The sequence below is a fragment of the Jaculus jaculus genome, chromosome 8, assembly GCF_020740685.1.
Source record: "Jaculus jaculus isolate mJacJac1 chromosome 8, mJacJac1.mat.Y.cur, whole genome shotgun sequence".
NCBI lineage: Eukaryota > Metazoa > Chordata > Mammalia > Rodentia > Dipodidae > Jaculus > Jaculus jaculus.
Window position 1 is genome coordinate 64,302,546 of NC_059109.1, and position 13,471 is coordinate 64,316,016.

General features: G+C 39.5%; 1 protein-coding gene and 1 long non-coding RNA gene across 4 annotated transcripts in view; one reads left to right on the plus strand and one right to left on the minus strand.

The window, feature by feature from the left end:
• Positions 1 to 300: 300 nt before the first annotated feature.
• Positions 301 to 8,347, minus strand: LOC123462961. 2 transcript variants are annotated; one of them, XR_006638590.1, is made up of 4 exons: positions 8,200 to 8,347; positions 3,748 to 3,885; positions 3,343 to 3,420; positions 301 to 929 (listed from the first exon to the last, which is right to left on the minus strand). It is a non-coding gene; the product is annotated as an uncharacterized LOC123462961 (long non-coding RNA). The 2 variants fall into 2 exon arrangements; XR_006638589.1 differs by lacking the exon at positions 3,343 to 3,420.
• Positions 8,348 to 8,443: 96 nt separating this feature from the next.
• The window catches only part of Cops2 (COP9 signalosome subunit 2), a 41,053-nt gene continuing 36,025 nt past the window's right edge, over positions 8,444 to 13,471 (plus strand). For both annotated transcript variants that reach the window (XM_004669732.3, XM_004669733.2), the window contains exon 1: positions 8,444 to 8,572. In XM_004669732.3, the coding sequence (XP_004669789.1) occupies positions 8,519 to 8,572 (54 nt within the window). In that variant the 5' untranslated portion in view covers positions 8,444 to 8,518. The remainder of the gene's footprint in view (positions 8,573 to 13,471) is intronic.

A 13,471-nucleotide genomic window follows, 5' to 3' on the forward strand; every position in this document is an offset into this window, starting at 1 on the left:
CATATCATGGTAGAAGCACATGATGGGGCATAATTGCTCATCTCATGGCCAGAAAGCAAAAGAAAGGAAAAGGGCAGTGGTGTCTATTATCCCCTTCAACATGTTCCCAATTACCTACAGCTTCTTGCTGGACCCCATCTCTCAGTATTCCAAGCCCTCCCCATAGTACTAATTTGGGAACCATGTTACACATGGGTCTTTGGGAGACTCTTATCTAAATGGTAACCAGACTACAGTCCAAACTGACAAAAGACAAAAATATAGCATAAAAATTTTATTAATATTTTAAGTTTTGTACAAATTAGGATTCACATAAAATAAGTGAAAACTCCAAACACAACTGTGACCTGGAGCCTAACACATAATGGTGCAGTGAATAGGACACAAGTGAGAACTAATAGGCAATAAGCAACTGTGATCATGAGCTTAATAAAATGTATTATGTTGTGGAGCAATGAGTAGGATATATATGAGAATAGAAGATAAGCAACTATGATCAAGAGCCTAATAAAGAGCAATATATTGTTGCTCAGTAAGTAGGACACATGTGAGAACTTACAGAAGAAAAGTGTTCAGAATAGTCATTTCCAAATATCCAGTAGTCATTTCTGATTACTCTTTTCTCAGTATAGAAGGGAGATGTTTATGCTACCTTCATACAAGGAAATGTATACCCTGCTTTACATAGATACAGAGAGAGCAGACTTTCCTGCTGCAGCTGTTGGTCCTTGGTTGCCTTCACTTCAAAGCAGGTCCTACCTAATATGGCATCTGTTCTTGTAGAAATCTGGGCTCTATTAAAGCTCTTCTTTCTTGTGCCCCTTCAATTATTACCTTCAAGAAGCAATGCACTATAGTAATGACTTCCAGCCTGTTGTTAGTGTCTGTGAATTTCACCTTCTTTGTTTCTCTTCATTTTGTCAGCATCTCTGTAAATAGATCTTCTATTAAACTCTTTTCTCAGTGAACCTAAGTATGCCACCATTTTACAGTCCCCTTGACTAATATATAAGGAATCCTTTTCTCTCCACATAATGTTCAGCCTGTATTAATAAATGTGAGACAAAAACTTCAATATATTTTTTTACTCTTTTTTTATTTTTTTTATTTTTATTAGCATTTTCCATGATTATACAAACATATCCCATGGTAATTCCCTCCCCCCCCCCCACTTTCCCCTTTGAAATTCCATTCTCCATCATATTACCTCCCCATCTCAATCATTGTTTCAATATATTTTTAATATTTAGTTTATTTTGGGAGAGAGTTAGAATCAGTATACCAGCACTTTCTCTATTGCAAATGAACTCCAGATGCATGGCCCACTTTGTGGCTTTATGTGGGTACTGGGAAATCAAACCTGGGCTGTTAGGCTTTGCAAGCAACCACCTTTAACCACTGAGCCATCTCTTCAGCCCTCAATGTGATATTTGAAAGATGCCAAAACATAAGCCAATATGGGATGACCATGGCTCAAGCATAGAAAGGCACAAAAGCTAGAGTTCACTTAAGCATCTGAGAATTTTCTATGTGTGAAGTATGGTGAGGTACAGGTGATTCAGAAATAAATAATATTTATGCTTTTACTTTAAAAAGCAATAGGCAAAATAATCACAATGCAAGATAACAAAATTAATTAATTTTGTGTTTTGAGACATTATCTCTGCAGCCCAGGCTTGCCTGGAACTCACTATACAGTCTAGATTAACCTCAGACTTGTGACAATTCCACTGTCTCATCATCACAGGTGCTGGAATTACAGGCATGAGCCATTCCCAGCTTACATGAAATTAATGTAAAATGGATCATGGATATACACGTAACAATTTCTTAAAACTTCTAGAAGATAAAACAAAGAATCTTTAAAGGAAAAGGTAAAATATTGTATGTAAGTGACTAGAAATATATGGGAGAGCTAATGTGAGATAAGTGCAATTGTACATGCACACTCCTTTTGGTCCTGGCTCTCCTACTTCATGTAGGATACTATCTTTACAAAAGGAAATATATACCCTGCTTTTAAACAAATAAAATGTTACCATCCTAGAATGTACCTGAGATTTCTTAAATACATCATAAAAATTAAATAAAACTCAATGTATTAAGATAAACAATCCAGTTAATAAATAGGCAAGGAAGTTAGAGGCTGGGAAACTGCTTAGTGGTTAGAAGCTAGGAGAGGGCTCAGCAGATAGAGGCTGGAAGATGGCCCAGTGTTTAACGGTGCTTGCTTACAAAGCCTGTGTACCCAAGTTTGATCCTGCCCGCCCACATAAAGCTGGATCAAAGTGGCCCATGCTTCTGTGGTCCCAAAGCACAAGAGTCAGGAGAACCTGAAGCTTGCTGGCCTTTGTTTGTTAACGCAGAAAACACTCATCAAAGAAGGTGGAGGAAGAGCACAGGCACCTTATGGTTGTCCCTTGACTTCCACACGCATACCAAGATATGCATGTGTCCTCCCCCAACACACACACACACACACACAAAGTAAAGGAAGATTAAAAAAAATACTTTAAAAGTGGTTTAGGGAGATAGCTCAGTCAGAAAAATACTTATTGTGAAAACATGAGGATTTGAATTTGATCCTGAGAATGAACCCACACAATAAAGGCAGACATGGTGAAGGTAAAGGTTGCAGGAGGAATGACACCCAAAGTTGTCTTCTGGACTCCACACACCCCTGCTTGCACACATGCACATGCACACACACACACTTTTTTTTTTCCAAATGAAGGTGAACATCAGTCTTTAAGGAACTGCAAATCAAAACAACAATGAAATGCTACAATAGTCATGCTAAAGAGGTCAAAATTAAAATGGCCTTAACCATACTAACTCATGGCAAGGTTGTGGAACAACTAGAACTCTTATATAATGTTGCTACTTGTGCTAAATGATAAAAATATTAGAAAAACAATTTGAGAGTTTCTTAAAATGTTAGATAGACATGGTCTGAGGAGATTGTTTAGTGGTTAAAGGTGCTTGCTTGCAAAGGCTGCTGGCCAAGGTTCAATTCCCTCCCACTCACATAAAGCCAGATGCAAAGAGGTGCATTGTCAAGTTTGTAGCAGCAAGAGTCCCTGTCACTCTCCCCTACCCTAGCACACATGTACCAATAAATAAAAATCAAATTGAAAAAGTTAAATATATACTCCCATATGATTGAATTGTTTTTATCAAGTTATCAAATGGTGAAGCTAATATACCATCCTAGAAAATTTCTACCACATTTCCAAGATAAATAAAATTCACACAAAAACTTGTATCCAAATTCTCTTAGCAGCTTTACTTATAAAAACTCCATGTGTGCATTAGTAGGAAGATCAAGGGTGGTATACTCACATGATGGAACATTCAGCAACAAACACATGTAATAAGTCAATGCAAGCAAGCCCATGGATGAACTTCAAAATAACTGCACTGAATAGAAGAAGCCAGGTAAGTGGAGGCTATCTAAAGTTGATGAAGAAGTAAATTAATCTATAGTGATGAATGGTAGATTAGTTGTTGCCTACGATAAATGGAAATGGATGAGAAAATGGATGATCAAAGAATCTCTGTGAGAAATCTATGAAGAAATATCAGTGCTTTATATATTAGTTACTTTCCCATTACTGTGACCATATACATGATAAGAAGTAACTTAGGGAAGCAAAGGTTTATCTCAGTTTACATTTTTTTCTTTTTCCCCAAGGCAGGGTCTCACTCTAGCCCAGGCTGACTTAAAATTCATGGCAATCCTCTTACCTCTGCTTCCCAAGAGCTGGAATTAAAGGTGTGCACCACCATACATGGTTTTCTGCTTACATTTTGAAGGTACAATCCATCATAGTGGGGAAGGCATGTCAGCAGGAGTTCAAGGCAGCTGGTCACATTCAGTCCCCACTGAGAAAGCAGACAGCAATGAATGCTAGTGGTCAACTCATTTTCTCCTTTCTTAAAAAGTGACTTTTAGGGCTGGAGAGATGGCTTAGTGGTTAAAGCATTTGCCTATAAAGCCTCCCAGGATCATTTCCCAGGATCCACGTAAGCACAAGGGCCACATGCATCTGGAGTTTGTTTACAATGGCTACAGGCCCTGTCATGCCTATTTTCTCTCTGTCTGTCTCTCTTCTATCTCTGCTTGCAAATAAACAAATAAAAAACAAAAAAGCTTATCAAATTGCCCAGTAAGCACTTCTGTTATGTTCACACCCTTATATTAATGCTACTCTCACTTTTGGTAGAGAATCTTCTCTTTTCAGATGGCAGTGACCTTGGGACGACTCAGAAGGTATCATGGTGGTGGAAGGAAATGACTGCAGTGCTCAGTACTGCAATATCTCTATCACACCTCCCAAGGCTCAGGGTCTAATGCGGAAGAGGCGGCAGAAAGAATGTAAGAGCCAAAGGAAGGGCAGGACTCCATACAACATGCTCCCTCCAGACACAAAATGGCCTGGATTATCCATGGCCTCACAGTAACTGACACTACCTGCATAAGACCATCATAAGTGGAGGAAAAGATCATGACATCAAAAGTAAAAGAGAGACTGATTAAGATGGGGAGGGCATATGATGGAGAATGGAGTTTCAAAGGGGAAAGTGGGGGGAGGGAGGATATTACCATGGGGTATTTTTTATAATCATGGAAGTTGTTAATAAAAATAAACAAAAAAATAAAAAATAATTAAAAATAAAAAAGGCCAGCCATGGTAGCACATGCCTTTAATTCCAGCACTCGGAAGGCAAAGGTAGAAGGACTGTCATGAGTTTGAGGCCATCCTGAGACTACATAGTTCCAGGTCAGCCTGGGCAAGTGTGAAACCCTGCCTCAGAAAACCAAAAAAAAAAAAAAAGTTTTTTAACTTTTATTGACAACCTCCATATACACAGACAATATATCATGATCACAATCACTCCCACCAACTTCCCAGCTTTTCTTCCCAAATTCTCCCTCCACTAAATCCCTTCTACTTCCCAATTAGTCTTCTATTTTGATCTCATCATTTTCCCCCTCCTGTTTTGTAAGTCTTATGTAGGCAGCATCAACCACTGCTATGGCCATGGCCATTTTGTGTCTAGAAGTTAGCATTGCAAAGCACTCTGCCCCTTCCTTTGACTCTTAGATTTTCTCCTTTTTATCTATTCTTGAACCCCAGCCCAGGGAACAGTACTGCCCACAGTTAGGGTGGGTCATCCCACTTCAATTAACCTAATCTAGAAAATTCTTCACAGGTATTCCCAAAGTTTTTTCCCATGGTAATTTTAAATACTGTCAAGCTGACAATCAGATTAACCATCACAGTTTATGGTCATTATCTTAGTATAACAATAATTTCACAAGTAACAAAATTAATTACATTATATACATTAAATATGAACTTAATACACCATCTCACTAATGATAACATTCCATAGACAGACTTTCAATGGATTGAAAAGTATTTTGATGTATAGAGATAGATGTAAGGGCATTATCTTGCATAAAAAGATAAATTCACTAATTCATTTAACCAAGTACTACACTTAACACAATGAATGTCTTTTTAATTGCTCTTATTAAATCTTTCAACTGGCCTTAATAAATTTTATGATCACCAAGGAAACACAAGGCTTGAACTTTAGTTTTCACATTTCTATTCTTCTGGTCACCACCCTACTCAAACAATTCTTCCCTCATTTAGGAATAATTCATTATATTAAAAGAACATAAATAAAATTTTTAAAATAATCAAAAAACAAAGGGCCTGGGGAGATGGCTTAGCGGTTAAAGCGTTTGTCTGTGAGGCCAAAGGACCCAGATTTGATTCCCTAGAACACACATAAGCCATATGCACAAGGGGCACATGCATCTGGAGAGTTCATTTGCAGTGGGTAGAGGCCCTAGCATGCCCATTCTCTCTCTCTCCCATGTCTCTCTCCCTCCACTTGCAAATAAATAATATTTTTTAAATCAAGAAAAGAACAGTATAGCATATGAATAAATGCAATGTAAGTCAACATTCCATTTTATTCATGTGATCAGCTTGCCTATGGTTAACAATCAATTTGTATGATCAAAAAGTATGAGTCAATAAACCTTGTAACCTTGAGATTCTATCTGCCCTTTTGAAGAATTATAGATGATTGTGATGCGATTTACCACTCTAACTTCTGAGTGTGAGGTACAATAAGTCACCACAGTTGTTGAGAGGTTTTACTTCATTTTAAAGCTATAGTACAGATACCTGAACTCCACTCAAGGACCACTGAAGTCTTTAGTGTGGCGCATGAGAAGCTCTGAATGCTAAGATGGTAGAATTAAAGGTTCTCTCAAATCTAAGCTTCTATATTTAGTAGAGAAACTGAATAGACTGGAGATTAAATGATACCATGGAATTATTAATCTTATACACAATGATTATGTTATTTGGGAAATACACATATAGCAACTAAATATGCCATTTTATCTGTATCTTTCAATTGAATTAGGGAATACATAATTAAAGCTGATAATAGGGCTGGAGAGATGGCCTAGCGGTTAAGCGCTTGCCTGTAAAGCCTAAGGACCCTGGTTCGAGGTTCGGTTCCCCAGGTCCCACGTTAGCCAGATGCACAAGGGGGCGCACGCGTCTGGAGTTCGTTTGCAGAGGCTGGAAGCCCTGGCGCGCCCATTCTCTCTCTCTCCCTCTATCTGTCTTTCTCTCTGTGTCTGTCGCTCTCAAATAAATAAATAAATAAATAAATAAATAAACTTAAAAAAAAAGCTGATAATAGAGATACATGTTTCCACTCTACTATTTTTTCAGATTTATTTGTTTGAAATTTCTCATGAGAAAATACGGAGGTCTGGGAAGATGGCTCAGTGGTTAAAGGCATATACTTGCACATACAGCCACAAAAGCATTGGATTGATAGCATCAGCAAGAGACCCTGAAGCATACACACACACACACACACACACACACACACACACACACAAATAAATAAAAATACACTGAGAAGAAAAGGCTATTAGAAAAGCTATTGGTGTTTATACATGAGATACTATTAGTTTTTTTTTGGTTTTTATTTTTATTTATTTATTTGAGAGCCACAGATACACACACAGAGAGAGAGACAGGAGGGAGAGAGAGAGAGAGAGACAGAGAGAGAGACCGAGAGAGAATGGGTGCACCAGGGCTCCAGCCACTGCAAATGAACTCCAGATGCCTGCGCCCCCTTGTGCAACTGGCTAACGTGTATCCTGGGGAATCAAGCCTCGAACCGGGATCCTTAGAATTCACAGGCAAGCCCTTAAGCACTAAGACATCTCTCCAGACCAAGATACTATTACTTTTAAAAAATATTTAATTAATGTATTTATTTGAGAGAGAAAGAGATGCACAGAGACTGGGTGCACCAGGGCCTCCAGCCTCTGCACAACAGACTCCAGGCGCATGCTCCACCTAGTGCATCAAGCTTACTGTTGGGTATTTGGGAATGAAACCTGAGTCTTTAGGCTTTGCAAGCATGGTCCTAAACTGCTAAGCCACCTCTTCAGCCTGGTATTACTTTCACCATAATGATTTATAGTTTTTACTAAGACCAATAAGATTAATCCATGTGATTTTTTTTTTAATCCTACTTGCAAATCCTCCTGGGATTTTTTCCCCCCTAGGGAAAAGCAACCAGTGTCAGTTTGGAGGCGTAACTCTAACCCAGCGCTTGCCTAGCATGAGCGAGTCTCTGAGTTCCATCCCTAGCATCACAAAATACAAAAAGGAAAAAATAAAAAAAAATAAAATGCTAATGATATTCAGTGGCCCAAACTGGATTTTTACAAGGAAAGTGACATTTATTTAAAAAGCAGGGTTTTTTTCCAGTTTATTTCTATTTTATTTTTTCTTCATTTTGAATTTGTAATGGTTTTGTGCATCATCAACAACAACAAAAGCTATCCAGTGTTACTGAGGGCAGTTTAGGTCGGTTTATAATTCGACGAGTAACTTAATCTACAGAACTGTTTTCCCAATGACAAATACAGCAAAAATTACATGCGAACTGTGTGGCTCTAAGCATCACGGGAGCACTCCGGCAACACGTGTACTAAGTGTTCATGGACAGCAACAGCAGAAAGCATACTACCTTCCCATAGCACGGGCTTGTCAGTCTTTTCCTGGACCTAGGCTTCTCCTTACTTTCAACCGAATGGGACGTTTCCAGAGTCCCAGGCAAGGTATGAGAACGTACCCTCACCTAAGAAGCCGGAAATTGCCAGAGGTGAACGCAAAGTCTCCTCGGACGGGATTGGGACAAACGGATTACCCCGTAGCTAGGTTCAGTTGCTAAGGCATCAACGGTTTCGCAGGAAGAGAGGGGCGGTGCATTCCCATTTGCCGTCGTATGAAACCCTCTTACTGCCCAGCGCATAGGTTCCGGAGCAAACTCAGCTCCTCTAATTAGCGACCGGAAGACGAGGCGAAACTGGGAGTGACGCCTGTGAGCCGCGGAGGATTGTGGGAGGAGGTTGTCTCCAATTTCTCCTCCCCCTTCCGCGCCCCCACTCCCGGCCAAGATGTCTGACATGGAGGATGATTTCATGTGCGATGATGAGGAGGACTACGACCTGGTGAGGCGCAGGGGACTGGACCCTGGGGCTGGAAATGGTGTCTGGCTCTGCGGGCCGAGACCGAGGCGGCGGCCTCCCTCGCACAGCGAGTGCCTCTCGTCGCTTTTGGCGGCGCGGTGACAGGACGGGTTTACTCCTCCCCTTCCCGCACCCGGCCTGGGCCCGGCCTCTCCAGCGTGGGGGAGGGGAGAGGGCCCGGGCCCTCCAAGTTAAAGCACCACCCGGGTGAACGCTGGCGGCGGTTCTCGGCGCCTGGGCCTCCTCCCCGCCGCGTGAGCCCAGGCGGGGACCGTGCGGGTCTGGGCCTGGCCGTCCCCTTTGGGCCCTGCGTTCGGGGCAGCTCTCCGCGCCTGCACGGAGCTGGGCCCAAAGGCTGTGGCCACAGTGCCCCCGCGCTCCCTGAGGGCCCCGAAACATTCGGTAGGCTTCTCCTGGGTCACTGGGGGGGTCTAAGGAAAAGGTGCTGGAGACTGCAAAAGCAGCTGAGGAAAAAAAGGGGATCGAACTACTTGTTTGGTTCTTTAAAAAGAGAGAAAACAATGTTTGGTTCTTTAAAAAGAGGAAAAACAAAACTCAGGAGGAAGGTTGGTGGTCACTTGTTATTGTTGGGCCTAGATGGAAGTTACGGCTGATAAAGGAATTGAACATCTGTCCCAGATTTAAGATTTCGTTAACAGCATGGAAGTAACGACTTTATTTAGTTGAATGTTGATTTTCTAAAAAAGGGCTCACTTTTTGAGGGAATTTGCAGGCATAAAAACCTGGTTGTGTTTCTTACTGATATTCAAAAACACACGTGTGAGGAAACTAAGAAATCTTCACCAATTATTAGCACTGACTCTCTTTGTTTTCTTGTATGTTATGGTGATGATGCCTTTTTGTCAAGTTGTGAACTACATTCTTTAAGAAGTGTGACTTACAATTCTTCATATAGGTGAATCCGTAAGTCATTTCTAGTTTTTGAAAAGAATGAATAATTTGCTAAAGGAAATGCTTCTAGTTACTTGAAAGTCATAATAGAGACAGAGTTTGGTAATTCTTGAAATCAAACGTAGGGTTTTGCTGATGAAGGTTTGTCCAAACCAAGGCAGTTAGTTGCAGGCTCTTCCCCCCAGTTTAGTAACAACTTGCAATTAAACGAGGTTTTTTTTGTTTAATTTCTATTGTAAATAGTTTTGTGACTGTCAGTGTTTCTTTCAAATGTTTAGGTTTTTTTTTAAGGTGGTAGTGTTTTTAAATATCTTTGCTTATCTTAACTAATAGTGTATTGAACACACAACTTATTACCACTGTGGTTTACTTGAGGGTGACTATTGAAAATGCAGTGTAGGAATGCCTTTCAGAATCTTAACCATCCCATGAAGTACCCCATTGAGTTTTTCAAGAGTATTAATTGAACATAAAATGCTTGAAATTGGCTCTATTCCCCAGCTTTCTAGTGCCTTTACTGTGTAGTACAGTAAAGTTAAATATGTTTCTATTTTTTAAAAATAGTCTTAACAAAAAGCTTCAGATTTTACACTACTACTTAAGCTGTTTTTAAGCACTTTGTTGAATAGTTCTTCTGTCCCTCCTCCATTTCTTATGTAAATAACCTTCTAGATGCCCAGTCATGAGCTAGAAGCTGTTAGGCTTCCTTTTTTTGGGGGTGTAATAACTTTTTAGTAATTTATTTTTTATTTTGTAGTTAATATCCTTCAATCATTGAGTTTAAAAAGATGAAAGAGGCTGATTGCCATTTCATGCATACATACTGCCAGACATTTGTATTTTATTTGAATAGTTGTTTTTACATCAGTCTTTTTTGTGTTCCTATTTAAAAAGCCTTCACAAATGATTTGCTGTCTAATGGGATCTTCTTTTCCCTTGAGAAAAGGTCTCATTAAGTTGCTGAGGTTGGCCTTGAACTTGCATTTGTCTGTCTCAGCTGAGATAACAGGCCTGTACCACCTCGCCCAGTTCAGTTGCCCTATTTTTTTAATGTGTGTGTTAGATAATTATCACATTTTAGTTAAAATGTTAAGTAGCATTATGAGTACTTCTGAGTGCAGTAATCCTCAGCCTGTCTTAAATTCATTATCCATTGGTAAATTTTAATGCCATGAAGCACTTTTTTTAATACCGTTTATTTTTCTTTTTTTTTTTTGGTTTATTTTTATTTACTTATTTGAGAGCGACAGACAGAGAAAGAGGTAGAGAGGGAGAGAGAGAGAGAGGGAGAGTGGGCGCACCAGGGCCTCCAGCCACTGCAGACGAATTCCAGATGTGTGCACCCCCTTGTGCATCTGTCTAACGTGGGACCTGGGGAACTGGGGTCCTTAGGCTTCACATGCAAGCACTTAACCGCTAAGCCATCTCTCCAGCCCTAATACCGTTTATTTTTATTTTATTTATTCGAGAGCAGCAGGGTGAGAGAGAATATGGGCACACCAGGCCTCCAGCCACTGCAGATGAACTCTAGATGCATGCACTCCCTTGTGCATCTGGCTTACGTGGGTACTGGGGAATCAAGCCTTGAACCGGGTCCTTAGGCTTCATAGGCAAGTGCTAAATCATTAAGCCATCTTTCCAGCCCCCATGGTGCACTTTTTGTATTTGCCTTGTCTATTGCAAATAGGTAGCTAGGATATGACCTATAAAACTAAAAATCTGTTTCTTATTTCTTTAATTCAAAAAAGTAAATAATTTTTGCCCAGTATTTAAGAGAGAACAAACTTGAAAGAAGAAACAAATGTAGAAGAAATTTAATATATTTGAGCTCTTATTTCTAAGATCTGTTTAATTTTGATAAGAGGTAGGAGCAGGCATTTTGTAAGCACTGTAATTCATGTAGCAGTAGGAGATGGTGCTAGAAAATGCCTTTTAATACAGTGCAAACAATGTAGATTTGTAGATTATTTGCTGAACTAATCATGATAAATAGTAAGTGCCCTCTTTAAAATGTTAACTTATAATAGTGTATGTTATCTATTGTAATTAGGCAATTTAGTCATGGTAACATCAAGTTACTTAATATATATAGTAAATCCTTTTTTACAGAGAATTTAAGACAAACTGATTTCATTCTAAGTTTCTCTTTAGAGTCTTACTATCTAGTTAGGGTATCATACATTTAAGTGTAATTATTGAAAAAAGTAGCATGGAAATCATTGTCCATGAAAAGAATAGCTTCACATACTTACATATTTTGCCAAGCTGTGAGCCTCATTATATTTCCCTAATTTAATTCGTAGCATCAGTAAGCACCATTAAATCTCTCGTATTTAACTCGTAGTTGAAATTAGTAAATGAATGATTATTAGTCTGGTTTTCCTTATGTGGGAAGTTTTGTTTGTTTTGGTTTTGGGGTTAAAGGTGTGAGCCACCATGCTTAATATATAGTAGGGTTTTTTTTTTTTAAAGAAATTTATTGTGTTTTTAATATTTTATTTATTTATTTGACAGAAAGCGGGAGGGAAAGAGAATGGGTGCACCAAGACCTCCAGTCACTGCAAATGAACTCCAGACACGTCCACCCCCCTGTGCATCTGGGTCCTAGAGAATCGAACCTGGGTCCTTTGGCTTTGCAGGCAAACACCTTGCTAAGCCATCCCTCAAGCCCTAATATATAGTAGTTTTAATGCCTTGAAAATTTTGCTTCCTTTTGTTTTTTTGTTTGTTTGTTTATTTGTTTTTGTTTTTCAGGGTAATGTCTCACTCTAGCTTAGGCTGCCCTAGAATTCACTATTTAATGTCAGGGTGGCCTCAAACTCACAGTGATCCTCCTACCTCTACCTCCCAAATGCTGGGATTAAAGGTGTGCACCACAACGCCTGGCTTTTGCTTCTTCTTTTTTTTTTAATACTTATTAGAGAAAGAAGGAAGTAGAGAGAGAGAATGGGTGTTCCAGGGCTCTAGCCACTGCAAGCAAACTCCCAGTGAGTGTACCACCTGGTGCATATGGTTTTCTGTGGGTACTAGGGAATCGGACTTGGGTCTTTGGCTTTGCCAGCAAGTGCCTTAACCACTAAGCCATCTCCCCAGTTGCAAATTTTGCTTCTTGGGTCTACTTGTTGGTTGTGGTATGGGGGTTGAGTCTTAGCCACAGAACATCTTATAGACTCTCTTTCCATCTTTTTTTTTTTTTTTTTTTTTGGTTTTTCGAGGTAGGGTCTCACTCTGGTCCAGGCTGACCTGGAATTCACTATGTAGTCTCAGGGTGGCCTTGAACTCACGGCAATCCTCCTACCTCTGCCTCCCGAGTGCTGGGATTAAAGGTGTGTGCCACCACGCCTGGCTCTTTCCATCATTTTAATGAGATTAGTAGAAAGATGAAGGGTCGTCACTGCACTATATATCCAGTGGGCATATACATGTTGAGTGTAAAAAATAATGACAAGCTGGTTTAAAAATATTGACTGTCGTGCCTTTAGTACCAGCACTTGGGAAGACTGAGGTAGGAATGATCACCATAGCTTGGGGCTACAGTAAGACAATACCTTGGAAAACAAATAATTATTAAAGATCATATAATCTCTCATATATTAAGTTTATTTTCTTAGGTGGTAAAAAAATACATAGAAATAAATCTGGAAAGCAATTGTTGGTGATTTTAATTTAAAAAAACTGAAACTTTTCACAGGGAATCTGTGTTGGAGAGGTTTGTAGCTTATAAGTAATAAAAAAAAAATGTTACTTTGGTTTTGGGAAACCAAACTGATTCTGTCATTGCTCAGAATTCTGCTAGAGTTCCTCTATGTTGTCTTCTGAACCTCAACATTTTTAACCTAGCTTTTAAAAACAGTATACACATATAACTCAGAACCACAAAGTTTTGTACACGCATACACATACCCCCACACACACATACAAATTCCCTTCTCCTTTTTCCTTATATTCAAGTTTCCATTTGCATCATAA